Source organism: Ictidomys tridecemlineatus, chromosome 4 (genome assembly GCF_052094955.1).
Source record: "Ictidomys tridecemlineatus isolate mIctTri1 chromosome 4, mIctTri1.hap1, whole genome shotgun sequence".
Lineage (NCBI taxonomy): Eukaryota > Metazoa > Chordata > Mammalia > Rodentia > Sciuridae > Ictidomys > Ictidomys tridecemlineatus.
The window spans coordinates 205,626,880-205,652,347 of NC_135480.1; the positions used below are offsets into that span (position 1 = coordinate 205,626,880).

The 25,468-nt window shown below is 51.8% G+C and overlaps 1 protein-coding gene across 15 annotated transcripts in view; it reads left to right on the plus strand.

Annotated features, from left to right (window-relative positions):
- Prrc2b (proline rich coiled-coil 2B) overlaps positions 1-25,468 on the plus strand; it is a 78,956-nt gene that overhangs the window by 37,775 nt on the left and 15,713 nt on the right. For 7 of the 15 annotated variants that reach the window (XM_078048428.1, XM_078048442.1, XM_078048434.1 and 4 more), the window contains exons 10-19: positions 3,510-3,600; positions 6,133-6,325; positions 9,671-10,007; positions 11,409-11,614; positions 13,769-13,982; positions 18,399-18,615; positions 19,219-21,276; positions 22,468-22,670; positions 23,205-23,350; positions 23,820-23,961. In XM_078048428.1, the coding sequence (XP_077904554.1) occupies positions 3,510-3,600; positions 6,133-6,325; positions 9,671-10,007; positions 11,409-11,614; positions 13,769-13,982; positions 18,399-18,615; positions 19,219-21,276; positions 22,468-22,670; positions 23,205-23,350; positions 23,820-23,961 (3,807 nt within the window). The remainder of the gene's footprint in view (positions 1-3,509; positions 3,601-6,132; positions 6,326-9,670; positions 10,008-11,408; positions 11,615-13,768; positions 13,983-18,398; positions 18,616-19,218; positions 21,277-22,467; positions 22,671-23,204; positions 23,351-23,819; positions 23,962-25,468) is intronic. The other 8 variants (XM_078048439.1, XM_078048441.1, XM_078048443.1 and 5 more) reach the window with 6 other exon arrangements.

Consider the following 25,468-nt stretch of genomic DNA (forward strand, 5'->3'; position numbering starts at 1 on the left):
ACTGAGTTTGATCCTCAGTACCACATACAAATAAATTTAAAGAAAGGTATTATGTCCATCTACAATTTAAAAATAAATAAAATGTTAACTTTATGCCAGGTATGGTGGTGCACACCTGTAATCCCAGTGGCTTGAGAGGCTGAAGCAGCAGGATCACAAGTTCCAACCAGCTTCAGCAATTTAGTGAGGCCCTAAACAACTCAGTGAGACCCTGTCTCTAAAATACAAAATAGAGCTGGGGATGTGGCTCAGTGGTCGAGTGCCCCTGAGTTAATTTCCTGTACCATGGAAAAAACAACGGCAACAAAATGAAGAATTGAAATCTTCATTCCTCCTGGATCAACATCCCTGAGCAGGGCTGCTGAGCCTGAGGGTAGGCCTGCAGTTAAGTTGATGGAGTTCATAGCCCGCCAGCCTCTCCCTGCGGTTGAACCATGTAATATTCGTGCGGCAGGCTGTGGAGCTCAGTGCTTGGCATCCTCACATTTTGGGGCTTGTCCTTGTGGTCTTAGCCGTCCTGGTGCATTGCGCTTCTGATCTGCTCTTGCACGGGGCTGGTGACGGTATCCTGTGCTCTGCTGCGCCTTGCGGTTCACCCTTGCCCAGTGCCTGTGTGACTTCATTTTCTTCCATGTTAGACTACTACTAGTCCTTTGCGACTTCACATTGCACTTTTTTTTTTTTCTATTTCAGTCTTTTTTTTTTTTTTTTAAAGCTCTGTTTTGATGAACAGAAGTTTTTAACTTGGATGCAGATTGATTTACAAACTTTTTTATGGTTATCATTTCTGTGTCCTTTTTAGGAACTGCTCCTCTACTTGGTTGAAAAAGACCCCTGATGTCTTTTAGCTTTGCCTGTTGCTTTGGGTCTTGGTCCAGGTTGGACTCATCTTCGTAGGGCTGTAGCGCAAAAGTCTGGGATCACTTTCCCCACACGGATGCGCACTTTCCCTCTACTATTTGTTGTTGAGACTTTCTTGTCCCTATTGAATTGCTTTTTTGACACTTTTGCCAAAAATCTTTTGACCATGTGAGTTTTGGTGTGTTAATCTTGATGTCAGTTGCACACTGTAGCTTTATAGGAAATCCTGAATTCAGGTAGTATAACATTGTTTTTTTTGTTTGTTTGTTTTTTTTAACATTGTTGATTATTCAAACTCTTTGCATTTTCATGCAAATTTAGAACCAACTGTGAGTATTTACAAAGAGCCTGCAGGCAATTTGGTTAGAACCTGTTGAGTCTATATCCAGACACCTCAATTTTGAATCTTCAGTTTTAGGAGCCTGGTGAATCTCTTTATTAGGTTTTCATTCCCTCAACAGTGTTGTATAATTCCCACTGTAGAGGCCATGAGCATCTTCTGTTATGTTCATTTGCTAATAGAGCACATGATTAGCACGCACAAAGTCCTGAGTTCAATCCCCAGCACCACCACCAAAAAGAAAGAGAAAAGAAAAGCTGGGTGGTGGTGGGGGGGGGGCGCATACCTGTAGTTGCAGGAACTTGGGAGGCTGAGACTGGAGGATGTTGTGAGCCCAGGAGTTCAGCACTAGTCTAAGCAACATAGTGAGACCCTGTGAAATTAAAAATGTAGATACATTTCCAGGCTTTTTGTTTTTATTTTTGGGTCCTAGAGACTCTACCACTAAGCTATATCCCTAGCCCTTTCTATTTTATTTTGAGACAGGGTCTTGCTAGTTGAGTTGTTGGAATTTTAGGTGTATCCACTGTGCCTGGCTCTTTATCCTTTTGATGTCTGTAGGATCTGTTGTGACGGACCCTCTTTTGTTCCTGATAATTTGGTAATACTTGTCTTCTCTTTCTTGTTCCATTCTGCCAAGGAATTATTAGTTTTATTAATCTTTACATAGACTTACCTTTTGTGTTTATTACTGGTTTTTATACCAATTCTAAATGTTTTCATTTTAATTATTGAGGCATTTCTATGTTTCTAATAGTTTTATCATAGTCAGCATATTCTGTATGGTGTCAGTTCTTTTGAACTCATAGAGGCTTATTTTATGACTAGGGTAATGATCTACCTTGGAGAAAATCCCAAGTGCTCTTGAAAGGAATGTGTGAGATGCCCCATCCCAGCTCCTAGCGTGTGCCCAGTGTCACCTGACCTCAGCCATGGGAAACACATTCCTGATTGTTGGTGCTGCCGTGAGCTGGTCACTGTGCCAGGTGCACTTCCTGGTTTCCACAGCAGCCTCACAGGGGCAGATGTGGTTCCCATTTTGCTGATAAGGGGTTGAAAGCCACACCATGTTCTGTTGCTGGGTGTCTTGGTCTGTAAATGACTGCCTGCTCAGGTTGGTCGGTGGCACCTTTCAGACCCTGTATGTTACGGCTTGTAAATTTGTATCCTTACCTTTTAATTCCGTTGGTTTCTGCTGCTTTTATCTTGAAGCTGTCGTTAAACATACATACATTTATAGTTTGGAGGTCCTTGTCTCTAGTGGTATTTCTTTCTTTCTTTTTTTGTACTGGGGATTGAACCCTGGGGTGCTTAACCACTGAGCCACATCCCCAGCCAGTTTTATATTTTATTTAGAGATGGGGCTCACTAAGTTATTTAGGGTCTTGCTGAGTTGCTGAGGCTGGCTTTGAACTTGCGATCCCCTTACCTCAGCCTCCTGAGCTGCTGGGCTTACAGATGTGGCCATATGCCCAGCTCTGGTGTGTTTCTTGCAGTCCCCCTTGCCCTGTGTCGGCACCCATGGTCTGAATTCCCATGTTGCTCTCGTTGCATATCATTTGCCTTTCAAGCCATTTGTATTTAAAGTGGTCATTAGTGGACAGCATGGATCTATAAGTTGCTTTTTCAACTCCAACTCTGCCCTTTAATTGGATTTTTTTTTTGTTCCTTGTTTTGAAAGATAAGAGTCACATAACAAATTTTCATATAAAACAAGAAATTTGCCCTTTTAAAATCTCCTATTTGGTTGCTTTTAGTTAGTCATAAGGTGCGAACATCACCAGGCTCCCACTCCAGAATGGTCCCATCACCCCGTGCTGTAGCAGTACCACCAACCTCCAGTCCCTTGGTGACTGACTCTTCTTCTCCCCGTGCTGGTGGATTTGCATATTCTGCACATTTCACACGCAGGGAGTCTTGCAGAGAGTGGCTTCTCGCCCAGCTTGGTGGTCATCCCGTTGTGTGCACCATCACGATTTGTCTACCCACATGCCAGTTAATGAACACTTTCTGCCACCGGGCTTGTGGGGTAGGGGTTCCTGGAGCAAGACTGTGCCTTGAGCATTTCCCAGTGAGGTTCCGTGCCGCTAGGGCAGACTGCAGTTTGGTTTCTGCCTGCTTTGCTCACTTTCCTATGCCTTGAAATAACATTTTAAAAACATTTTGAGCAGAATTAACAGTTGTTGTCTGACCCAGCTGCTTTGCTCCTGCTAGACTGCAGGACCTCCCTTCCCAGTCACCTGCAGATGAGCAACACCAATGTTCTCATTTTGTTTCAAAATCTTCCTGGGCCCTCTTGTTGTTGTAGGCCTCCATGAAGAAGTAGACTATTCAGAGAAATTGAAGTTCAGCGATGATGAAGAGGAGGAAGAGGTTGGGAAGGATGGCCGGCCAAAGTGGTAAGGTGCCCTGTTCCAGCTCCTAGCATGCGTCCAGTGTCACCTGACCTCAGCCATGGGGAATGCATCCCTGCATGTTGGTGCTGCTGTGAGCCGGTGTGTGCCAGGTGCATTTCCTGGTTTCCACAGCGGCATTGCAGGGGCAGATATGATTTCCAGTTTGCAGATAATCATATCTGAGGACAGCTGTTCGGCAATGGAGCCAGGCTTTGTATCTAGGCATGACTAGGACCTGTGCCTTGAATCTCTTGACCTGGACTCGTGTTTTCCCGAGTATTATGCAGACGGCTTCTTCCACGGAGTGTTTGTGGTGTCGTGCCTAGAAAGGCTTCTGTGGCCAGGCAGTTTGGAAAGCCACCTAGGTTCAGCTGCCTCCCTCCAGCATCTCCAGAGGCTTGAGCATGCTGCCCAGTGCTGGGGAGGAGGGCAGCAGGAGGTGGGGCAACGCCAGGTCCCACACTCATTGGAGCTCCTCATTCTTCTTCTGGTGTTGGCCTGTGTCACTGGACTGCTTTCACCCAGTGCCCATTGGAAAATACTACATCATGCACTTGGTTTCTTTAGTTCTCCTCTTGGTGTCAGTAGCTCCAGCTACTGCTATTGAAGTGATGTGATACCTGTGGCTGCCCGGTGGTTTTTCTGCCCTCATTGCCTCTGCAGAACTGCCCATCTCCTTGCCACATGACCACTGCACTTTTTTTGGTGGAGGGTACCGGGAATTGAACTCAGGGCCACTCGACCACTGAGCCACATCCCAGCCCTATTTTGTATTTTATTTAGAGACGGGGTCTCACTGAGTTGCTTAATGCCTCACTGAGGCTGGCTTTGAACTTGCGATCCTCCTGCCTCAGCCTCCCAAGCTGCTAGGATTACAGGTGTGGCCACCGCGCCTGGCCTGCACTTTTATTTTAAAGCATGCTCACTGCTGCCCTGCCTCAGTTGGCAGTGCTTAGTTATGGCAGGCGTTCTTCTACTTGTTTTCTCATCAGTAACTGCACATTCATGCGGTGGAGCCTGTGAGTCTTTTGCTTGTTATTCCCTCTCTGCTCTGAAGCCCCTGCTGTCAGTGCCCCTCTTCTGGAGGGAGCCAGGGACAAGCTTCAATCACTTGTTTCTAGTGAGACATAAAAGAATGAACTAGCGGGCTGGGGATGTGGCTCAAGCGGTAGCGTGCTCGCCTGGCATGCGTGCGGCCAGGGTTCGATCCTCAGCACCACATACCAACAAAGATGTTGTGTCCACCGAGAACTAAAAAATAAATATTAAAAATTCTCTCTCTCTCTCTCTCTCTCTCTCTCCTCTCTCTCACTCTATCTTTAAAAAAAAAAAAAAAAAATGAACTAGCTGATGTGCTGGGGCTGTGTCTCTGGGTCAGTTCTCGGGACATGGCGCTCAGAAGAATGTGACCAAGAATTTAAATTGGAAGTAAAGACATGAATGCTGCAGTCTCATGGGAGCAGCAGGACAGTTGTTGTGTCCCTCAGTTGACATGGAGTTAGGCATGGACTTTGGGCCTAGTTTTGCCCCTAGCTGTGACCAAGTACATCTTCAGTTCAAGAATGCTCAAATGACACCCCCCCCTCCTCTTCCAGCGTTCCCTGAGCTGGGTGATGGTGTCCAACTCCCAGAGACTCCCTTATGTATTTCCCAGTCTTTATTTCCTCATGGGTGATGGGCTCCTGGAACCTCCCTGCCTCTGCCATGTCCTCCTCTTTGTCTTTGGGGCCCATAGGGCCAGCACCCTCCTTGTCTGACCACCCAGAGGCCACCAGTGTGTCTCCTTTCTCTCACCTGTGCTTGTACTGTGTCTACTTACCTGCCTGAAACAGGTCTTCTCTGGTGGGCAGGTCAGAGGCCCTTAGCAGTTGCTCTTTCTGTCTTTTCCTCATGCACCTTCCTTGTGTCATGCTCCTGCTTGCTACCGGTGTGTGTGCGGACACGCATGGTGTGTACGTTAACCGTCCCCATCAGCCCTTCCTGGCTCTGGACTGCCTCACGGGCACCTGCAGGTGCACCTGTGTCTGGCTGCTGCTCTGGGCTGCACCTTGTCCCTCCTGTGAAGCCCCTGGTGCCCCTTTCTCTGCCAGGTGTTCCTTCTCTGCTCCTCCTCCAGCGCTGCCCTCTATTCCTTGGGGTTCTGGTTGAGCCCCTCCCTGTGCAGAGCCCAGAAGGAGCTGTAGTCTGTGGATGCAGAGTCCTGCCTCTAAGTTGCTGGCTCCTGCCTGCAGGAGGAGCCCGCTAACCTCTGAGGCTCAGTGTCAGCTCTTTCATTAGGGGTAACCAGGGTGTCTCTCCGCAGTCAGTGAAGAAATGAGTGTCACGTGCCCTGCCTAGAACTTTGTGTGAGAGTGACCTGGCAGTGCTGGTTTTGGGTTTGGGGGCTCACGTGCAGAGGGCGGGGGGGGGGTCTGTTTGATAGGGGAGATTGGTGTATGCACAGCTGGCTTCAGTGCTCCCCGGGGCCCCTGACTGCTGGGATCAGACATGCTTGACTGCCTGGGAATACTTCATGCTGAGTGCCATTTGTCCTAGGAACAGCTGGGACCCGAGAACGCAGCGACAGTTGTCCCTGAGCTCTGCAGACAGTGCTGATGCCAAGCGCACTCAAGAGGAAGGGAAGGACTGGGGCGAAGCTGTGGGTATGTCCCGTGTTGCCCGAAAGGTGCCGGAGCCTCAGCCACCTTCCAGAAAGCTTCATGGCTGGGCATCAGGCCCAGACTACCAGGTACTGTGGACCTGGGGGGTTCTGCACCTAGCTGTTTTGCTGGGACTCTCCCTTCCTCTCTGTCTCTTTCCTACTTTCATTCTCAAAATTCACTTGCCCAGAGTTTCAAAGACAAAGATGACAACAGGTCTTCTAGCCTCTGACCTCTGTTTTGCACTTCACCAAGAACGTGGCTGGGTTCCTGAAAAGTCCTGGGAAACATTTCTTCTGCTTATTTTAAGCATCACAAAGTTACAGAAAAATTGGAATTATAATATAAAGAAGATTTTTTCCCAGCCAACTTGATCAGTTCTCTTGCTGCAGAGCACTGACACTCTTTCCAGGTGACCTTGGTCAAAACCAGGGAGGAGTGTTGATTCTCACTGCCGACTAGTCCTCAGAGCTATCATGTTCCCAGCTGTCACCCAAGGTCCTTTGTACCAGGGAGTCTGGCTCAGAGCCACATGTCACACTTACCCGTGCTCAGCCAGTTCCCCCTCTCCTGGCCTGGGGGCTTCTGCAAGCCAGTCAGACATCCTCAGGTTGGGCTGTCTGGTGTGTGTGTGCTGGGCCTAAGGCTCCTGTCCTGGCAGGAGATTCTTTTTTTTTTTTTTTTAAGAAAGAGAGAGAGAGGAGAGAGACAGAGAGAATTTTTAATATTTATTTTTAGTTCTCGGCGGACACAACATCTTTGTTGGTATGTGGTGCTGAGGATCGAACCCGGGCCGCACGCATGCCAGGCGAGCGCGCTACCGCTTGAGCCACATCCCCAGTCCCCTGGCAGGAGATTCTCAGGTTCTTCTTTGCTTTCCACCTGGTGACCTTGACTTGACATTGGCTTTGGGGACATGTGCTTTGATTTCATGGTTGATGTGGCATCTGCCACATTTTGGCTTTAGAGTTACTCATTTCTCTGTTATTGACAAGAAACTTGCGGGAAAAAAAAAACAAGACTGCATATCCCTTTACCGTTGTTTATTTTTTTCAGTGACTTGTAACCTTGGCTCCTAGATTGTTTGGTTTGGCTTTGGGAGCCTCTCTGCCTGTGTTCAGCACTCCTTTCTTTCTGGAGGATAACCCAGTCCACACTCCTCCTATCTTAGACCTCACTTTGCCCTGGATTAACCCTTTCTCCAAGAAGTCCTGGTTCCTTTGATTGACATTATGTTTAGAAACCAGTATCTAGGCTCTGGGAGCCCCCTGCTATTGGATGTCTCTGTTCCTGGGCCTTCTCCTGGACGCAGAATGTGTGTGTCAGCACGCGTGTTCAGAGCTGTGCTCTTTCTGGATCTGTCTCTGAGGTTGCAGGACTGCCTCCAGTTCCAGGGAATTCTCTCCTCTCCTCTCTGTTGGTTGGTTCTCTTTCCTGCAGCAGTGAGAAGTCACGTTATCCCTAGGTTTTATCCTGACTGGCTCAGCACCTGCTTGGGACTGGTTTCCCCTTCTGCTGCCCCTCCCTGCCTGCGCAAGTGCCCTCCCCCTCAGACATCACCCCTCTTTCACAGTGCCCTGAAGGTCCCTGCTCAGTGCTCTCCTCATGATTGTCCTCTCTGCCCACTTGGGCTCCGCCTCCCTCATGAGGCCACCTCTTCATGTGCACACTTTCATCTTGCTGGCTAGAGCCACCTGCACTGAGCCAGTATGACTCCCTGGCCCCAGACACCTACACGCCCTGGCCACAGCTAGTGGCATCAGGGCTGAATTGTTCAGGAGGCTGTGGACTGGGTAGAAGAGGCACTATTTTGAGTAGTCTAGGTGAACTTGCAATTTTTAATTTAGGTTCTCCTTCTGCACTTTCTTACCTTCAGTCTTATTAAGTACTTGGTGTGCCAGGCACTGTACTGGGCATTGGGCAACAGAGTGAAAATAGAATGTATACAGTGCCACTCCTGGAAATTATCTTGCAGAGGGTTTAAATTTTCACTCATACATTAATTGGGGTAGCTCAGTATTCAAAAAGTTTCACTTTAATCTGGTCATATGCTAGAAGTTAACTGAAAAAGGCAACAGGAACAAAATCTATATAATTTATGCACCCAAGTGTATTCTGACCAAATCACTGACTATTCTATGAAATGATGGATAGCCATAGGGCAGCATAGTGGATGCACCAGAGGTCTTGACAGTGGACACAGAGTTTGTGGTCCTGTTTCTAGGAAATTGTCTAAGTGGAACAACCCAAGTGTAAGGCTGTGTTGAGGTTCACCTGGAGGGTGGGTGAGCACCAGTGAGCAAGTGGTTAATGGTATGAGCCCTGCAGAGATCAGTGAGTAGCCCTGACCCTGGCACAGACAGTGGTTCAAGTTCAATGGCAAAGTGTAAGGAAAGTGCACAGTTGGGTCCAGAGTATATCATGTAAAAATCACCTTTCTGCTTTTCAATTGGAATTTTAATCTTCTGATTATAGCAATTATCTCTGATTGTAAGAAGTTGTTTTTAGGAGACAATGTCTCAAATACAGCACATGTGGCTTATTCCTACTACCGAGGTTCAGTTAACCCATACAAGACGACAGAGCTCTTGCTTATTTCTGCTCAGTGGCCTTGACGCCTTTGTAAATACCATTCAGAACAGGGCATCTTTTTTTTTTTTTTTTTTATTGAGGGGGTACGGCTGCACATCTCCCCCCTTGGTGCCATTCAGGGGTGCATCTGCACCCTGCAGGTCAGGGAGACACCCCCCTGGTGCTGAGGGTATTCATGCTGCATGTGTAGCACCATGCTCACCCTGTGACCGGCAACTAGCAAGAGGCTCAGGAATGGAGGTGCATCTCAAAGTGACACTTTTGAGATGAGCTTTTTCATTTCTGTATAAAGGCCAACTTGAAGCTGTGTGTCTCACAGTGAATTTCATTTTCTCACGGATCTGTTTACTCAAGGACTCTTGTATTTTCATGGGGCAGGAGAAGAACGGTTTTATGACTAAGGAGTGATGCGTGTTGACTCCTGCACCCTTGGACACCCTAGTCTTGTGTGCCTGTTGGCAATGGTGAAATCATCTCGTGTCCACCACAGAGCTGAGTACTTGTGAGCATCTGTTTCACCTGCACAACCCCCAGGGCTTCCTTTATTGGCCCCATTTTACAAATGAATGACTAAATGATGTTTCAACATAGTCAGGGACAGAGCAGGACCAAAACCCAGGTCCAGGTGATATTGCACTTGCCTTGCATGTAGAAGACTCTGGCTTCCATCCTTAGAAATTTAAAACATAAATAAATAAAACCCAGGTCTGCCTGTGGTGCCACTGTGCTGCTTCTCAAACGTGTTCAAGGATCGCTGGAAGGAGAACTGATACCACAGAGGCAGTGGCCCCTGCCTGTTGGGTTTGTGACCCACCATCTCATCAGAGGCTCTGTTTTCTTAGCAGAAATCCTCAGTGGGCAGTGTGTTCCGGCAACAGTCTATCGAGGACAAGGAGGATAAGCCGCCCCCGAGGCAGAAGTTCATTCAGTCAGAGATGTCCGAGGCCGTGGAGCGGGCACGAAAGCGCAGGGAAGAGGAGGAGCGCCGAGCCCGGGAGGAGAGGCTGGCGGCCTGCGCTGCCAAGCTCAAACAGCTAGACCAGAAGTGCAAGCAGGCCCAGAAGGCCAGTGAGGCCCAGAAGGCCAGCGAGGCCCAGAAGCAGGTGGAGAAGGAGGTACCTCGGTCCCCAGGCACCGAGAAGGCCCCCCCCCAAGAAAATGGCCCTGCTGTCTGCAAAGGTAAGAGGCAGGTCCTCCCGCCAGCTGGAACCTTGGACTGGGCAGTGGTTTGCTGTTCCCATTCTCCGACTTGTTAGCAGTTTGTAGCTAGGGCTGGATTACATTGAAAGAGCCAGAATAGAGGCCAGGGTCACGTGCCTGGGTCTGGTCCTGTTTTGAGTTCTTAATCTAGCTGGTGAAATGCTTCACCTCTCTAAAGCGTGACACCTGCTGGCATGCTGAGGGGCATGTGAAATGCTGCACATGTGCAGGGCCGGGGGTGGTGCTGGGCGGGAGTGTCTGGAAGGCCTGAGTAGTCTTGCTGATAGTCTCCCTCTTGTCATTCTTGTGGCTGTTACCATTACTGCGCAGTTACACGAGGCACAGATGATAAAGGACATTCACAAAGCACAGGGTCCCCTTATGCATAGGGGAGGAGCCCACCTCTTGTTAGAATGCATTCTCCCTGTGCCAGAGCTTGCACAGTGCTGCATGACCGACAGACGTAGCAGCACTGTGCAAGCAGGGGGCGCCCTCCAGGAAAGCCAGCTGTGTCTCTGTCATCTCCTTCAGTCCCCTCATGTCACCTCTTGTTAGGAGACAGGGGCCCATGAAATCTATAGGATGGGGGATGTTTGATCTGGTAGCCATGTGCCCTGGCTAAGAAGCTCAGAGAAATCAAGTTTTCTTCTTCTTCTTCTTCTTCTTTTTTTTTTTTGGTACCAGGGATTGAATCCAGGGGCACTTTACCACTGAGCCACATACCCAGCCCTTTTGAAAATTTTTTATTTTGAGACTTGAGGCTGGCTTTGAACTTTCAATCCTCCTATTTCAGCCTCCTGAGTTGCTAGGATTACAGGCGTGTGCCACCGCGCCCATCTCTGCTCTCCTTTCACAGTCTCAGTACTCGGGGAGGGGCCGTAGAGAGACTGCGGGGAGCATTTCTCCTGGGCAGGCACTGCTCACTGTCTCATTCGGTCCTCATGTGAGTCCTGTGGAGTGGGCGTGACTGCTATCCTTCCTTACAAAGGAGGGAACACAAAAGGAGAAACTAAACCTGTGCCCAGGTCACACCACCTGTGGACATGGGGGATTCGTCCTGTTTGGGGAATGGCCACTCTCGGGCTACCAGAGTCCTCTATCTATTAGTCCTCCGCTCATAGCTGACTCTGATCACATGCACGTCCGCTGATCTCCTGGTCCTTGTCCCCATCTCCAACGTGGTTTTGGGTACAACCCGCTCACAGTGTCCTGTGGGGAATCCAGGAGCTGGTGCCCAAGGAGTATGTAGTGTGGGCTGGGCCCAGCACTGAGTCCTACACAGAATGTTCCTGCCCACAAGAGAAGTACTTGCTGTTCAGCCATTGGTCACCTGAGTGCTGTGAGCTCACTGTGGCTTCTCTTTGCTTGCTCATTCTCTAGGCTCCCCAGAATTCCCTGCCCAGGAAGCCCCCTCCACTTTCTCAGAGGAAGCACGCACAGCTTCCCCAGCTGTGGGTCAGAGCAGCAGCAGTGAGGAGGAGGCCAGGGAGGCTGGGTCCCCTGCACAGGAATTCAGCAAGTATCAGAAGTCCCTTCCTCCACGGTTCCAGCGCCAGCAGCAGCAGCAGCAGCAGCAGCAACAGCAGGTGAGCACCGAGCGACGGCCCCTCCCGTGCCCTCCGGTGCTGTTGCCCTCATGCATCCCGCTATCACACAGTCATGCAGGGGTCACATTCCATACTTGTGACTCTGTAGACCACCCCACCATTATTCTTCCAGTGCTAGGTGCCCTCCAATGAATACCACCCTTGTTGTGGTTTTCTAGGACATGAGGTAGTGAGGTACACCTTGAGCTCCACTGGCTTGGGTTGAAGAGCAGCAACCTCTCACATGCTGGGGACCCATGGGGTCCTCCAGGACAGAGGCTGTGGGCTGTACCAGCAGCTGTCAAGTGGGACGGGGTTCCTGAGTGTCTAGGGTTCCTGTGCCAGTGGCGGTTCCTGACTAGTCACATGTAGCTGTGGCCCGTGGTGTCCTGGTTGGCTAGGCTTGTCAAGCCCCTGCTTCTCCTCGTGTGATATGGGAAGGGCAAAGACTGCTTCACTATGGCAGCAGGAGCCTCGTGTGGTGTGACAGAGATGCCTGTGAACTGAGAATTACCAGCACCCTCGCAGTCAGCCTTTGGTAAACCTGCTTTGGGCCCTGAGAAACTCACATGGCCAGTTCTGCCCTGTGCTCTCGCAGGCCGGTAGTCCCTCTGCTTAGCATGCTGTGGAGGGAGGCAGCCTCACAGCCTTGCTGGGAACTGAGCCTGGGGTGGAAACTGAGCTGACATGGAGGAGTCGCTTGGTGGGAGCCCAGCACTTGGGTGTGTAATACATTATTATTAATTAACATCAACTGAAGATTCTTCACAATGTGTGTGCTCTGGCAAAACAGACCACGGCCTCAGCCTTTCCCTAGCATTTCCTTTGGTTTCTTATAAAACCGTCAGCCCAGCTTCTCTGCTGCAGGCGTCCAGGAAGCGTCTCTGGGCCCCACTGTCCTGTGAGTAGTCCATGGGCTTGGAGTAGGATTATCCTTGGGAGAGATCCCTAGAGTTACTTGTGCCAAAACACTGCCGTCACAGCGACTGTAGGCAACTCTTCACGGGGAGTAGGGGGACGGTGGTGGGGAAACCCTTCCTGAGGGTAGAAGGACACCTGCAAGCACCAGGGCAGCCTGGCTGGTTTGGTCCCCTGGGGACCTGTGTGAGACAGGAGGAGCTGTGGGGTGCAGGCCAGTATGGCTGGAGGCGGAGCTCTAGTCTCCTGACTGCTGAGCTCTGTTTCTTAAGTGTTCCTCAGAGGTGCAGTGAGTGCCAGTGGAGCCCCCAGGGAATCCAGCCCAGGACAAGCTGTGGACAGCCAGCTGGACAGGTGGCCTTTGTGTTTGCAGAGTCCAGGATATGTGCTGGAAGCCTGTTGGGCAGGACATCCTTGGGATCTGCCATGAGTCCTGCTGGGCTGCTGACTCGGGGTTCACTGGGGAAGTCAGCACCCTCCGTCACTGATGCTGTTCATTCCTGTTCCCAGGCCAACCAGGCCTGCTGGGCTCGTGACTTAGGGAGCTCAGTGACACACCTGCAAATCCCAAGCACTGCAGGAAGTACGGTTCTTTGGGACCAGAGGATGGGCCTGGGCTCAAGGGTCTTTTGGTGGCTTCCCAAGGAGACCCAGAGTTAGTGACAGACAGGCCTAGAATGTTCCATGGCCCGGCATGTGCATGCAGAGCTGTGTGGAGCAGAGAGCTGGGGCCAGTCATGTTATTGAAGCCAGGGAGGCAGATTAGGCATAATCCGCAGGACACTGTGGGTCACCTGTACCCTGGTAGGTCAGTGGTTGTAGGGCACGGGGGGACCGCTGAAGGTGCTTTTGAAGCTCAGAGCCAACGGCTGGGTGCGAAAGATGACCCTTGCTGAGTAGAGGATGGGTGAAGAGGATGGGACTGGGACAGGAATGATGGCCGTCCTTGGGTGGTGGCTGTAGACCAGCGTCCTGTGGGAAGTGTGCTGGTTTGTTGGTCAGTTTCAGTGGGATGTTTGATCTACATGGAAGCCTCATATGTCGAGGGCAGCACCAGTGTGCCTGGCCCCTGTTGTGGTAGGCATGACTGCCCACCCAGCCCTGAGAGACTCCAGCCTGATGATTGTGCTGTTGGGGTCCCCTCCAGGCAGCTGCCTGTCCCCTCCCTCCTGGAGGGCTTTCTGTGCCACATGCCAGAACGCTGGAGACTATGGTCGCTTACCCCTGTCTGATCAGGTCTCTCTTCTGGGTCAGGAGCAGCTGTACAAGATGCAACACTGGCAGCCGGTGTATCCCCCGCCTTCCCACCCGCAGCGAACCTTTTACCCGCACCACCCCCAGATGCTGGGCTTTGACCCCAGGTGGATGATGATGCCTTCCTACATGGACCCTCGGATCACACCCACCCGGACCCCTGTGGACTTCTACCCCTCAGCCCTGCACCCTTCAGGTGAGCACGGGGCTGGACAGTGGGTGGTTAGGGTGGCATCTCAAGAGCGAGGCCCTTGGTGTTCGTTCTGGCCTCCAGGACTGGTCTGCGTCTTGCAGAGCGCAGGTAAGGTTGTGTTCCTGTCCTGGACAGTTACCGGAAGAAAGCAAGACCCCACATTTTAAATGGCTCAAAGTGATTTTGAGGTCTTGCTTCCTCACACAGTCCTTTTCCATTCTCACTGTCTTTGCATATTGTCTCTTTTTCTTCCTTCATTGGTCTTTCCCAGGGTTTTTCTAAGGCCTTTTTAAAATCAGAATTAGGGTTTCTTATTTTTCCTTTATCTTGTTTGGGTTTTAGTTAATCATTTTCTTCTTTCTACTGCCTTATTTCTCTTGAAATTATTCTGTTTATTTTGTAAGTGATTGTGTTGGACACTTGCTTCAATAATTTCTGACTTTCAAGGTGACCTTCATGGTGTCAGTTTCCAGTGTTGCGGCGTTGTGGCCAGGTATGATGGTCTGATGTGGGCCAGGGGCCAGCAGACTTCTCGCCTGTGGCCAGGCATCGCATGTCATGGGCTTTGGTCAGCTCTTCAGTTCTGCTGTCGCAGGAAGAAGCAAATCGTGAATGAGTGCATTTGGTTGTTTTCCAGTAAAACATCGTTTAAACAGATAACAAGCCAGATTGTGTTCAGAGGCTTTGACTCTCGGTTGGCTGCCATTTGTTGAGGTTTTCTTTGTAAGCTGTTACAAAGTCAGTTTTTTATTTTTTCCTGTTTGTTTTCTTCTTTATTCTTTTTGCCTGAAAAGAATCTGTGTTCTGTTGGATGAGTCCGTTCAGTTGAGTTTGCCAGTTGTGTTGTACAAGTGTTTCTTGGGCTACATTTTTTTATCTCCTTAATTAGTTACTGAAAGGTGTGTAGAATCACCCTGCACCAGGGGCTGGGGGCTTAGTAGCTTAGTACATTGGTAGAGCCTGTGAGTATGTATCAGGCCCTGGGTCCAATCAGTAGCACAAAAAAAGAGAAAAGAGAAAACAACAACAGCAAAGCTCCCAATATGGTCGTGGACTTGTCTGACCCTCCAGCAGTGTCCATCTTTGGAGGCACAGAGTATGGAATGACATCTATTCCTGTTGTCACCTACCTGCTCCGGTGGTGTTTTTCTACCTTTACCATCTGCTTTGTCCAATAGTAGCACGATGATGTCAGTTTCCTTTTGATTAGAACTTAGAGTCTCTTTTGTTCATTTTTTTGCTGCCATTTCTCTGAGTCCTTATTTCTAGGGAGTGCATAAATTTTTGTATACAAGACCTATATGGTCTTACTCTGAAAATTCTATGGCTTTTAACTACCAAAGTTGCTCCCTTTACATTTATTCAAATTTTATATTTAGATTTTCCCATTAATCTGTCTTATGCATTCTGCTTATCCCACTTTCTGTGTGTGTGTTTCCCTTCTACATTCTGTTTCTTATGATAGTGACATTAAAATCCTAACATGAGGACTGGGTACACCTGGTGGTAGAGTGATTGCCTAATATGTGTGAGACACTGGGTTCCAGCCCCAGCACTGGCTCCCCCCCAAAAAAAAAATCCTATCGTGCCCTCTTGACCTACAGAAGGGTCTACTCGGTGTCTCCACCTTTATCTGAACCTGCTTACCTCTGTCTTTATTCTCGTGCCCACCGGCAGTTACTATTTCGTCATCTTCTCTGTGCTATTGAGCTGGGCCTGCGTGTTCCCTTGTCTGATGGCCTTTCTTCACCTGGGGTGGGCCTGTGTCATCTCTGACAGTCTTCTGCCATTCGGGTTTCTGGCCTGAACAGAGAGCTGCAGGCGGGTGCTCTTCCTCTGGGTGCTGTGCAGATTTTCCTGTTTTCTTCTGGCTCCTCTTGCTGCTGAAAACTTGATCCATTATTAGGTCTTCTGTGCTGTATTGTCTCTGGCTGTTTTCGAGGTCTTGTCTTGGGTGTCCTTGTTTCTATCACTATGTGCTGTGTTCAGGTGGACCTCTCCGATTACTCTGCTTGGGAGTCCTTGTGCTTGAATCTAAGGTGTACCTCTTTCCCCACTTCTGGAAGATTCTCTTCCGATAATTGCTTCAAGTTATTGACTCTCTTTGTTCCTTTTTCTTCTTTGTATTTAGATCTTTACTTTCTGGTACTGGGGTAGCCTGTAGCACTTAGGTCCTGACCTTGCATGTGATCGGCCAGGGCTCTACCACTGGGCGACATCCAGACCCTCCTTGTTCCTTTTATCTTTTCTTTCTAGGTCCTGCTCTAGGTTTATTATGTACCTTCCATGCTGTCTTTTAAGTGTCTTAAATCAGAGAAAGTGAAAATGAGCAGGCGTTGCCCCTTTGTTGCCTTCCAGGAAGCCCCTGGCTGTTCCCAGGACACTTCTCTCCCCAGCTGAGTCTGTCTACTTTTATTACTGTCCAGTGAGGTGTTTTTTGTTTTTTTTTTTTTTTTTAATATTTTCTAGTTGTGAATGTACCTGTATTTTATTCATATGTGGTACTGAGAATCGAACCCAGTGCCTCACACATGCTAGGCAAGCACTCTACCACTGAGTTACAGCCCCAGCTCTGTTCAGTGAGGTTTTTTTAAGTTTTTAAAAAAATTTTCTTTTATGTTCTTAATTATTTCAAATGTGATTTCCTAATGATTACCAGATGGTTGTGCTGTCTGAAGTCTTGAGGACTCACTGTGAGCTCATGGTGAACACTCAGCACACGTGTTCTGGTGGTTTTGGATCTAGTTTGGTTTCAGGAAGCAGTGTGGATTGGGTTGAGGGCATGTCCCTCCATAGTCTCTTTAGCTAGAACCACCCTTGATGGCAGGTTTCTGGACTATTCTGGGAGTTAGAAATTTGAACCCCTTCTGCCTAGATCCCCATGGAAGCAGCCATGTGGTTTCTGAATTCTAAGAGAGTGCTTTTTCCTGCCCAGATCCAGGCACTCAGCCCTGCTGAAAATCACGCATTCTCCAGAGCACCTGACAGGCATGGGCAGAGGCTGGGAGAGGCACAATTTGTCCAGGTGCACTTTGGAGGGTCTCTGTTTTGAGCAGGTTCCATTTGCACTCCTTGTCCTATGCAGGTGCTGAAGACCGAGCCTGAGGGTTTCCAGGCTGAGCTGCCTTTCTTTCTGATCTTCAGGGTGCTCCAGCTCCTGCACTCGTAGCTCTGGTTTTCAGCTTCTGGAAGTTACTATTTTTTTATGAACACAGCTCTGCAAGCAAAACATTTGATCTATTCTGCCCAGCCCTTTTGTGACAGTAGGGGTTTTCGGGTCTTCATGTAGCCACAGACAGGGCAATGTGTGCCTCATGAGGAATGCGTAATGAAAGGCACGGAGCTGTGGGTTTCCAGGGAATCCTGCCCACCTTGAATTGGACCAACTGTGCTGGAGTCCCCTGTCGGCAGCACTTGAGCAGCGTCCAATGGCTAGTGCAAAGCTTCTAACTGCTGGCCTGATGCTGAACCATCTTCTCACCAGATGAGCTGCAGTCAGGAGACAGGCGTGACAGTGTCATAGGGCTTTCAGTATTTCAGAGTCAGATCTGTTTCCTTGCAGATGTAAGCCCAGACTTGGGCAGCACCTGTGCCAGCCCCACTGCTTCACCTGACAGGCATGGGCAGAGGCTGGGAGAGGCACAATTCGTCCAGGTGCCCAGCCAGTTACAGCTGGTGGGACCTATATGCTGGTCCAATCTGGCGAGTTAGCAGTTTTTTTGTTTTGTTTTTAACATTTTTTATAGTAAATGGACACAATACCTTTATTTTATTTATATATGGGGCTAAGGGTCGAACCCAGTGCTTCACATGTGCTAGGCAAGCGCTTTATCAACTGAACTCCAATCCCAGCCCAAGTTAGCAGTTTTTTTGTTAATTTTCAACTGCCACCCTCCTCACCGCATTCCCCAAATCTCCCCGTACACCATATGTAGTGTTGCCATCCTTTTTGGAGTTAGGGATAAAAGGAAATAAATTCAGCTTAAATCTTCCTGCAAGGATTCGGAAGTAGACAGTGCTGGCTGCCATTCTCACATGCTCTCTGGGATGTGGCTCGTCTGCCTAGGTCTGAACTGGAGAGCTACCAAGCATCTCTGCTGCACAGCACTCCTCAGCTTGCTGACCCCGTGGCCTCTGGTTAGCACTGAGGGATTCCACTTGTCATTTCCAGTTTGCATGTCCCAGTTTTATTACCCTTTGATACAGACACTTGGTCTGAGAACTCAACTTGTCTCTGCAGGTCTTTGAACAGGTCAGGTGGCCTCAGGGTCCCTGGTCAGAAAAGAGTGAAGGCCACTATTCTGGAGTGGGGTGCTGTGTTCACGGGCAGGCCGAGAGACTTACTGTTCCACGTAGCTGGCTGGTTGCCATGGGGCTTTCTAAATGCCAAGATTCAGAATTGTCCTTTGTCTTTGCCAGGACTGATGAAGCCCATGATGCCCCAAGAGTCCCTCAGTGGGACTGGATGTCGTTCTGAAGATCAGAGCTGTGTGCCCCCACTCCAAGAAAGAAAAGTGACCGCCATCGATCCAGCTCCCGTCTGGAGCCCAGAGGGCTACCTGGCTCTGCAGAGCAAGGGCTACTCATTGCCCCACCCAAAGTCAAGCGACACTTTGCCTGTGGATGTGCATGTCAGGTGAGATGACACTTGCTCCCTCTGCCTGGATGCTACAGGACAGCTCTCTGGTCCTAAGGGAAAGGCCCTGTCCCAGGAGACGCTGCCTTGGGAGGTGGGAAGGGGTATGGATTGTGCTTGGATACTGTGTGAACGGCTTTTACTGAGGGGGGCTGAAGGCTCAGCAGGAGCCCCAGACTGCCAGTCTTGGATGTGGAGTGGGGGAGGGCCTCACAGGCAGGCAGGTCGAGGGAAGGGGTGTGAGCTTGCCCCTTGGTGAGTAAACAGGGCTAGCCCTGCTGCCCGGGGCCCGACTCCAGCCGACTCCCAGGCTCCAGCTTGATCCAGGGGACTGCCAGCTTCTCTCTGTCTCCGGGCAAGCAAGCTGAGCCTGCCCAGTGGCCACTGCCTTCTCTGCGCTCACGGACTTCAGGGGCCATGGAAGGCCCCATGGCCCAGCTGCTCTAAGACGTGTTTAAAGATAGAGCAAGTGTTTGCTGTGTTTTTCTTTCTTTTTTAAGGCATTTTTTTTTTTTTTCTTTCTGAAACTGAGCTTTGTGTTCAGCATGGAAGCCAGGAACCCAGCTCCAATCACATTGACTGATTTCTCTGGTTCCTTTTCAGGAATGAAAGCTCTTACTCTGCCTCCCCCGGAAGGTCAGGGGGCGTAAGTGCCCAGCGCCATCTCTTTGAGGAGAGAGGGGAGGAGTACTTGAGTGCTTTTGACAAGAAGGCCCAAGCAGACTTTGACAGCTGTATCTCTTCTCAAAGAATAGGCCAGGAGCTTTTATTTCCACCCCAAGAAAATGTTCAGGAGGCGGGCGCTCCTGGGGGCCATGCCCAAAACCTCAGGCGTCCCCCGCTGGAGCCTGACTTTGTCCCAGTTGAGAAAAAGCCAGAGTTTTGCAGCTGGGACATTGGCCACCAGCCAAAGGCCCCTGACACAGCCAAGGGTGTTGAGCAGGAGGCGCCTGGGGAGGAGCCTTCCTTCCATGCTGCCTCCTGGGAGAAGGAAGGGAGCCCTGACAAACAGCCAGACCCAGAGCCTGAATGGACACCTGAGCCCCGGAATTCCAGTGGCCAGCACCAGGAGCAGCCAGGCAGGACCCGGAGGTCAGGACCCATCAAAAAACCGGTCCTCAAAGCCCTGAAAGTGGAGGAGAAGGAGAAGGAGCTAGAGAAGGTTAAGCGGGGACTCGGGGAAGAGAGTGCACGGCTGGCCACAGAGAAGCCTGAGCAGGATGAGGACGAAGAGAACGACCCTGCCCTGGCCAACGCCTCCCCTTCCGCTCTGGAGGACAAGGCCTCCACCCGGGCTGGGTCCAGCCACGAGGCCAGCAAATGGGATGCGGATGAGGATGAGAAGCCTGACAAGGCCTGGGAGCCCAGACCGTCCCGAGAGAACAGCGACATTCCCCCCACCAAGAGGAACAACTGGATCTTCATCGACGAGGAGCAGGCCTTTGGGGGCCGGGGGCAGGCCCGCAGCCGGGGCCGAGGTTTCAGAGAATTCACTTTCCGAGGTCGGCCAGCCGGGGGAAATGGAAGCAGCCTGTGTGGCGGGGGCGTCCTGGGGGCCCGCGGCATCTACAGCAGCAGCCAGCGGAGTGGCCGTGGTCGGGGCCTGCGGGAGTTCCCCCAGCCAGAGGACAGCCCCAGAGCCAAGCCGCGGCGGCGCATCGCCAGCGAGACCCATAGCGAGGGCTCCGAGTATGAGGAGCTCCCCAAGCGGCGCCGGCAGAGGGGCTCAGAGAGCGGGACGGAGGGCTCGCTCCTGGGGCGGGAGGAGGGCGCCCTGCAGACGGACTCCTGGCGCTCCAGCAAGGCGTACCCCGAGGACCAGAGCGGCCCGGAGGCCAAGGGCCGGGGCCCTCGGGCCTGTGGCCGTGCTCTCCCGCCCAGGCTGAGCAACGGCGGCTATGGGCGCAGGGCCTTTGCCCCCAAGGAGCCAGTCCCCTGGCAGAACAGGAGCCCGGGCGGCTCCTGGCAGGAGTACGGTCCTGCCGACATGGGTGGGACCCGGCGTGCCGTGGACAGAGACTACATCCCTGACTCCTACCGACACGTGGACTCGTTTGGCAGCAGGGCCTTCGAGGACAGCCGCTTGGAGGACAAGCGGTCCTTCTTCCAAGATGACCATGTTACAGATTCTGAGAATGCAGAGAACCGGCCATTCCGGAGGAGGCGCCCCCCACGCCAAGACAAGCCCCCGCGCTTCCGGCGGCTGCGGCAGGAGCGGGAGTCCTTGGTCCTGTGGGGACCAGAGGAGGAGGCCCCCCTGCTGGCGGGCCAGTGGCCGGGCCGGCCCAAACTCTGCCCTGGGGACAAGGGTGGCACAGGGGGCCGCAGGTCCCCAGACCCATCCTGCCACAACTCCTCTGACCATGCCAACGAGGAGTGGGAGACCGCCTCTGAGAGCAGCGACTTCAGCGAGCGCAGGGAGAGGCGCGGGGGCCCAGGGGAGCCCGACCCGCAGGGGGACGGTGGCCTATCTGGGGCCGGTCTGGGTGAGAAGAAGGAACTGGCCAAGAGGAGCTTCTCCAGCCAGAGGCCCCTGGCTGACAGACAGAGCCGCAAGCTGGAGCCGGGAGGGTTTGGGGAGAAGCCCGTTAGGCCAGGTGGTGGTGAGACGTCCCCCCGCTATGACAGCCAGCAGAGCGGGACACCCTTGAAAGCCAAAAGGTAACCGAGAGCACCACCCCAGGCCCCTGTTGTTGTCCCCCCGCGCAGCAGCCCCGAGTCCATGCATGCATGCCCGCCGGGCCACGCGCTGCTGGCCGCTGTGTGTCAGCGTCTCATCCTGCTCCTGCATCGCTTGTCTGCTTTTCACGATGTGTCCTTGTTGTTGTGGCCTGACAGTCTGAGCCTGAAGTGTGCCCTGCCCCACCCTGTGCCTTGTGGCTGCAGCCTTGTCCCTGCCAGGGTTCAGCCTCTGAATGGTCCTTGGAGCCCTGCAGTAAGGGAATTGCCTATATGTGGCACCTGGGAGCACTGGCCAGTCCACCTGATCCCTCTGCTCCTCAGACAGCTGGGCAGCATCCTGGAAGGCCTCACCAGCCTTCTGGCTGCATGGAGGACGGCTCTTCTTCCCCCAGCAACTCTGCTTCTCTACCACTTCCTTGGTGTGGTCAGAGTTGCCAGAGCAGCTGGGAGCAGCCGCCTGCAGCCCAAGGAACATCTCTCCTTTGGAACCAGAGGTTTCTTAGGTGGACAGTCTGTGCTTGGTGTCACTCATGGCACAGGCTCCTGTGTGGGGAAGGGTGGCTTTGCTGGACTCTGCCTACTCCATGTCTCAGAGGGGACATGCAGGGGTGTTAAGGCACCTCAGCACACTGACGCTGCCTGTCCTCCTTAGAAGTTCAGGGCACAGAAACTCGGGGGTGTTTCTACCCCTAAAGAAGGAGCCTCCGGAGAGTGCTAGTTTTTCAGGCGTTAGTCTGACCTTGCTCTCTGGGGCCCCAAAGCCCCGACTTGGCTCTGCCCTGAGCCTCATAGCAGGGCAAGGCCAGGGCTGCTGGCTGCTGGCTGCTGGCTCAGAACAGAAAGGCCGGCAGCCCTGTCTGAAGTGTGCCCCATCTTCCCTCTCTCCCTCTGCGCGTGCTGAACGCAGCAGGCCGTGGGAGAGAAGAGAGCATGGAGGGGGGTGGTGAGGGCAGCTCTTTCCTGCCCAGGGCTCTGCCCAAGCAGTGTGGGCTGGGCTCTTCTTGGAGTAGGTGTTGGTCCACGAGGCTACTGTTCATGCAGCCTAGAAGAAGGAACTGATCTGGGCCAGGCTGCTGTGTGCGTGCAGGCTGCGCGCACTTGTGGGTTTTTTCTTTCTCTTTTGCTAGCCTTTGGGCGTCTCTGACTTCACAGATCTTTTTTGCTTTATAGGTCCCCGGATGAGGCCCTGCCTGGAGGCCTTGGCTGCAGCAGTGGGAATGGCCACTCACCTTACACCCTAGAGCGGGCCACACACGCCAACGCTGACAGTCCAGAAGCCACCAGTAAGAAGGCAGAGAAGGAGTCCGTGCTGGCTGTTCAGAGGGCTGGCGAGCAGGAGGAGGCCCGGAAGCAGTTTGACCTGAGCTATGGAAGTGAGTCTAGGCACCTCCCATCCTTCCAGAAGACCCCAGGTGGATCCAGGGCCTTGGTAGTCTTTGGGTGGGAACACATAATTCTTCTAAGGGGAGAATTAGCCCTTCCAAGTGACCGTCAACTTCCGAGAACTGCCTTGAACAGGCACCAGGCTGAGTTCTTGGCTGTGGTGGTGAGCAGTACAGTTGCTTGCCACCCGTGCTGCACACTGCCTCGCTGGGAAGCCCGATGCCCAATGGTTCAGAGAGATTCCAAGTCCACCAGCTGGTAGGAGCGAAGCTGGCTGTAAGAGCCTCATCCCCAAAGATTGTGTCCTTCTCACCATGGTGCTGCTCAAGCTGCCCTGGGTGAGACTGCAGGGGTTAAGGTGGGATGTGTGGCCATGGCCAGGTCTCCATAGCTGTGGTGGATGCTGGAGCTCCTTGGTAGCATCCAGCCAGATGCTGCCCAACTTTCTAAGCCAAGCCTGTCCTCAGATATCAGGTACAGTAGAGTTGGGTGATTCATAGAAACCACAACTTTTCTTGGTTCAGGTGCCATCATTGAAAACTGTGCGTCTGGCCCTGGGGAGGAGAGTGAGGTGGGCTCCATGGTGGGCGAAGGCTTCATTGAAGTGCTGACCAAGAAGCAGCGCCGGCTCCTGGAGGAGGAGAGGAGAAAGAAGGAGCAGGCTGCGCAGGTGAGCAGGTGCAGGCTGGGCATGGGGCTGGGAAGCCCAGGGAAGAGGGGAGAATTAGCTGCGAGGCTTGCATTGCTCCCAGTGCCTGCCATGCAGCCTGCGGTAGCAGGTGAGGGCCAGCACCATTCCACAGAGGAGAATCTGAGTCACAAAGAGGCTGACTCCTCAAGGCTCAAAGCTTACGTGGGGTCATACTATTGGCCGCCAGGACTCCTCCCTCCACAGGGTCCCCGCCTGGGTGGGTGAGAGTCCTCTTCCCTCAAGCCATGAGATCAGGAGCCCGTGCCACACGGGAGGTTTGCAGACCGCCACTCGGCTCCTGGGGGTTTGGCTGACCTGCCAGTGTGCTCAGTGACCAGCATCTTGAGCAATTTCAGTGGTTTGGTTGACACTGGGATCCTTTTCCTAGGAGAGCTTGTCATTCTTAGGACCGTCTAGGGTAGACTACATCACTCTCTTTTCCCCTTAGGTGCCTGTGAAAAGTCGAGGCCTTTCTTCTCGTATTCCCCCTCGATTTGCTAAAAAACAGAACAACTTGTGCCTGGAACAGGGCGATGTGGCCGTGCCTGGCAGCAGCCTGGGCACTGAGATCTGGGAGAGCAGCAGCCAAGGTGAGAGCATGGAGCCTGCCTCTTCCTCCTGTGCCTTGCTTTTGAGCTGTGAGTGTAGGTGGGACCTCACTCGAGCTGGGCTCTCTCCTGGGCTCCTCTGCTGAGCCAGAGTTGATGGCCAGCCTAGCACTGCTTGCTTCGGCAGCTCCCAGTTGGGCAAAATTTCACTTGCCTGTGGTGTGGGAGAAGAGCAGAGTGTTCCACATTCCCAGCAGCCCGGAGCAGGACATCCCACGAGCTGACCCTCAGGAATGTGGGTTGGGCTTATTCGTCAGGTCTAATCATCCTTCATTGTTCCCTATGGAGAGGAGCGAGTGTGTCTTCCCCAACAGAATGAAAACCCTGAGAGCACCTCCCAGTGCTCTCATGGAAAGGCAGACTTGAGACCACAGAATGTGTTTCCCTAAAACTGTTTGTATTCCAGTAGCTTTTCACCTTTTTTTTTGTGTGTGTGTATGGAATTGCACCCAAGGGTGCCATATCACTGAGCTTCACTCCCAGCCCTTAATTTCGAGATGGGCTTTTGCTAAGCTGTGATCCTCCTGCCTCAGCCTCACTGGGCACTAGCATTGTAGGCATCCAGCTTATTTTTATGCAAAAGTTTGCAGAAAGAGGCAGCTGGACCACAGCCCCCTGGCACACTCAGGATACTAGGTTCTATGCTTTGATTCTCTCATTGTCACTACATAATCTGTCCTTAAGTTCCAGGTAAAATCTTGGTGCCAACACATTGAAGGATAACATTAGTTGGTGTTCAGGTCTGATTGAAAACAAGAACTATCTTTTACTAAGCATTGATAGTGTCAGGTTTAGTACCATGGATGAATGATAGTTATTACCATATCCATGTAATACCCACCGACCAGATTGCCTGGGCAGCCTTCCCTAGGCAAGAGAGCTGCCGCCTCCCATGAGGTCTCTTCTCCAGAGTTCCATAACATCTCATCAGTTGGTTGGACCAGGGTCCATGGGCGGTTCAGAGGACCCTGGACCTTAGAATAGATTGTCATGTTCTTGGGTATCAGTGTCCGTGGCACTTGTCAGATCTGCAGAAGGGCCTGTGAGCCAGTACAATCTGAGTAATATCTGTCTGGACTGTTTAAAGATTTTATAGACACTACCAAATTTAGAAACATGCCAATGTAGAAGTAGTGCTGGAGAATTCAAACAGGTGTGATTTTGAAAAAACACAGTCAGTGAAACCCCAAGAAGCATATTTGCTAGCCTCAGACGGTACTGGGAGACTGGCATGCAACTGCTTCTGTGTGTCAGACCAGGCACTGGGGTGGGGTGGGTCTGTCATACTGGGTGCTGGGGTGTAGGTGGGTGTGTTCAACTGGGCACTGGGGTGGAATGGGTGTCACACTGAGTGCTGGGGTGCCAGTGGGTGTGTCCTACCAGGTGCTGGGGTGGGGTGGATGTGTCACAGTGCTGGGGTACAGGTGGGTGTGTCCTACTAGGCACTGTGGTTGGATGGTTATGACACACTGGTCAGCTGGGGTGGGGT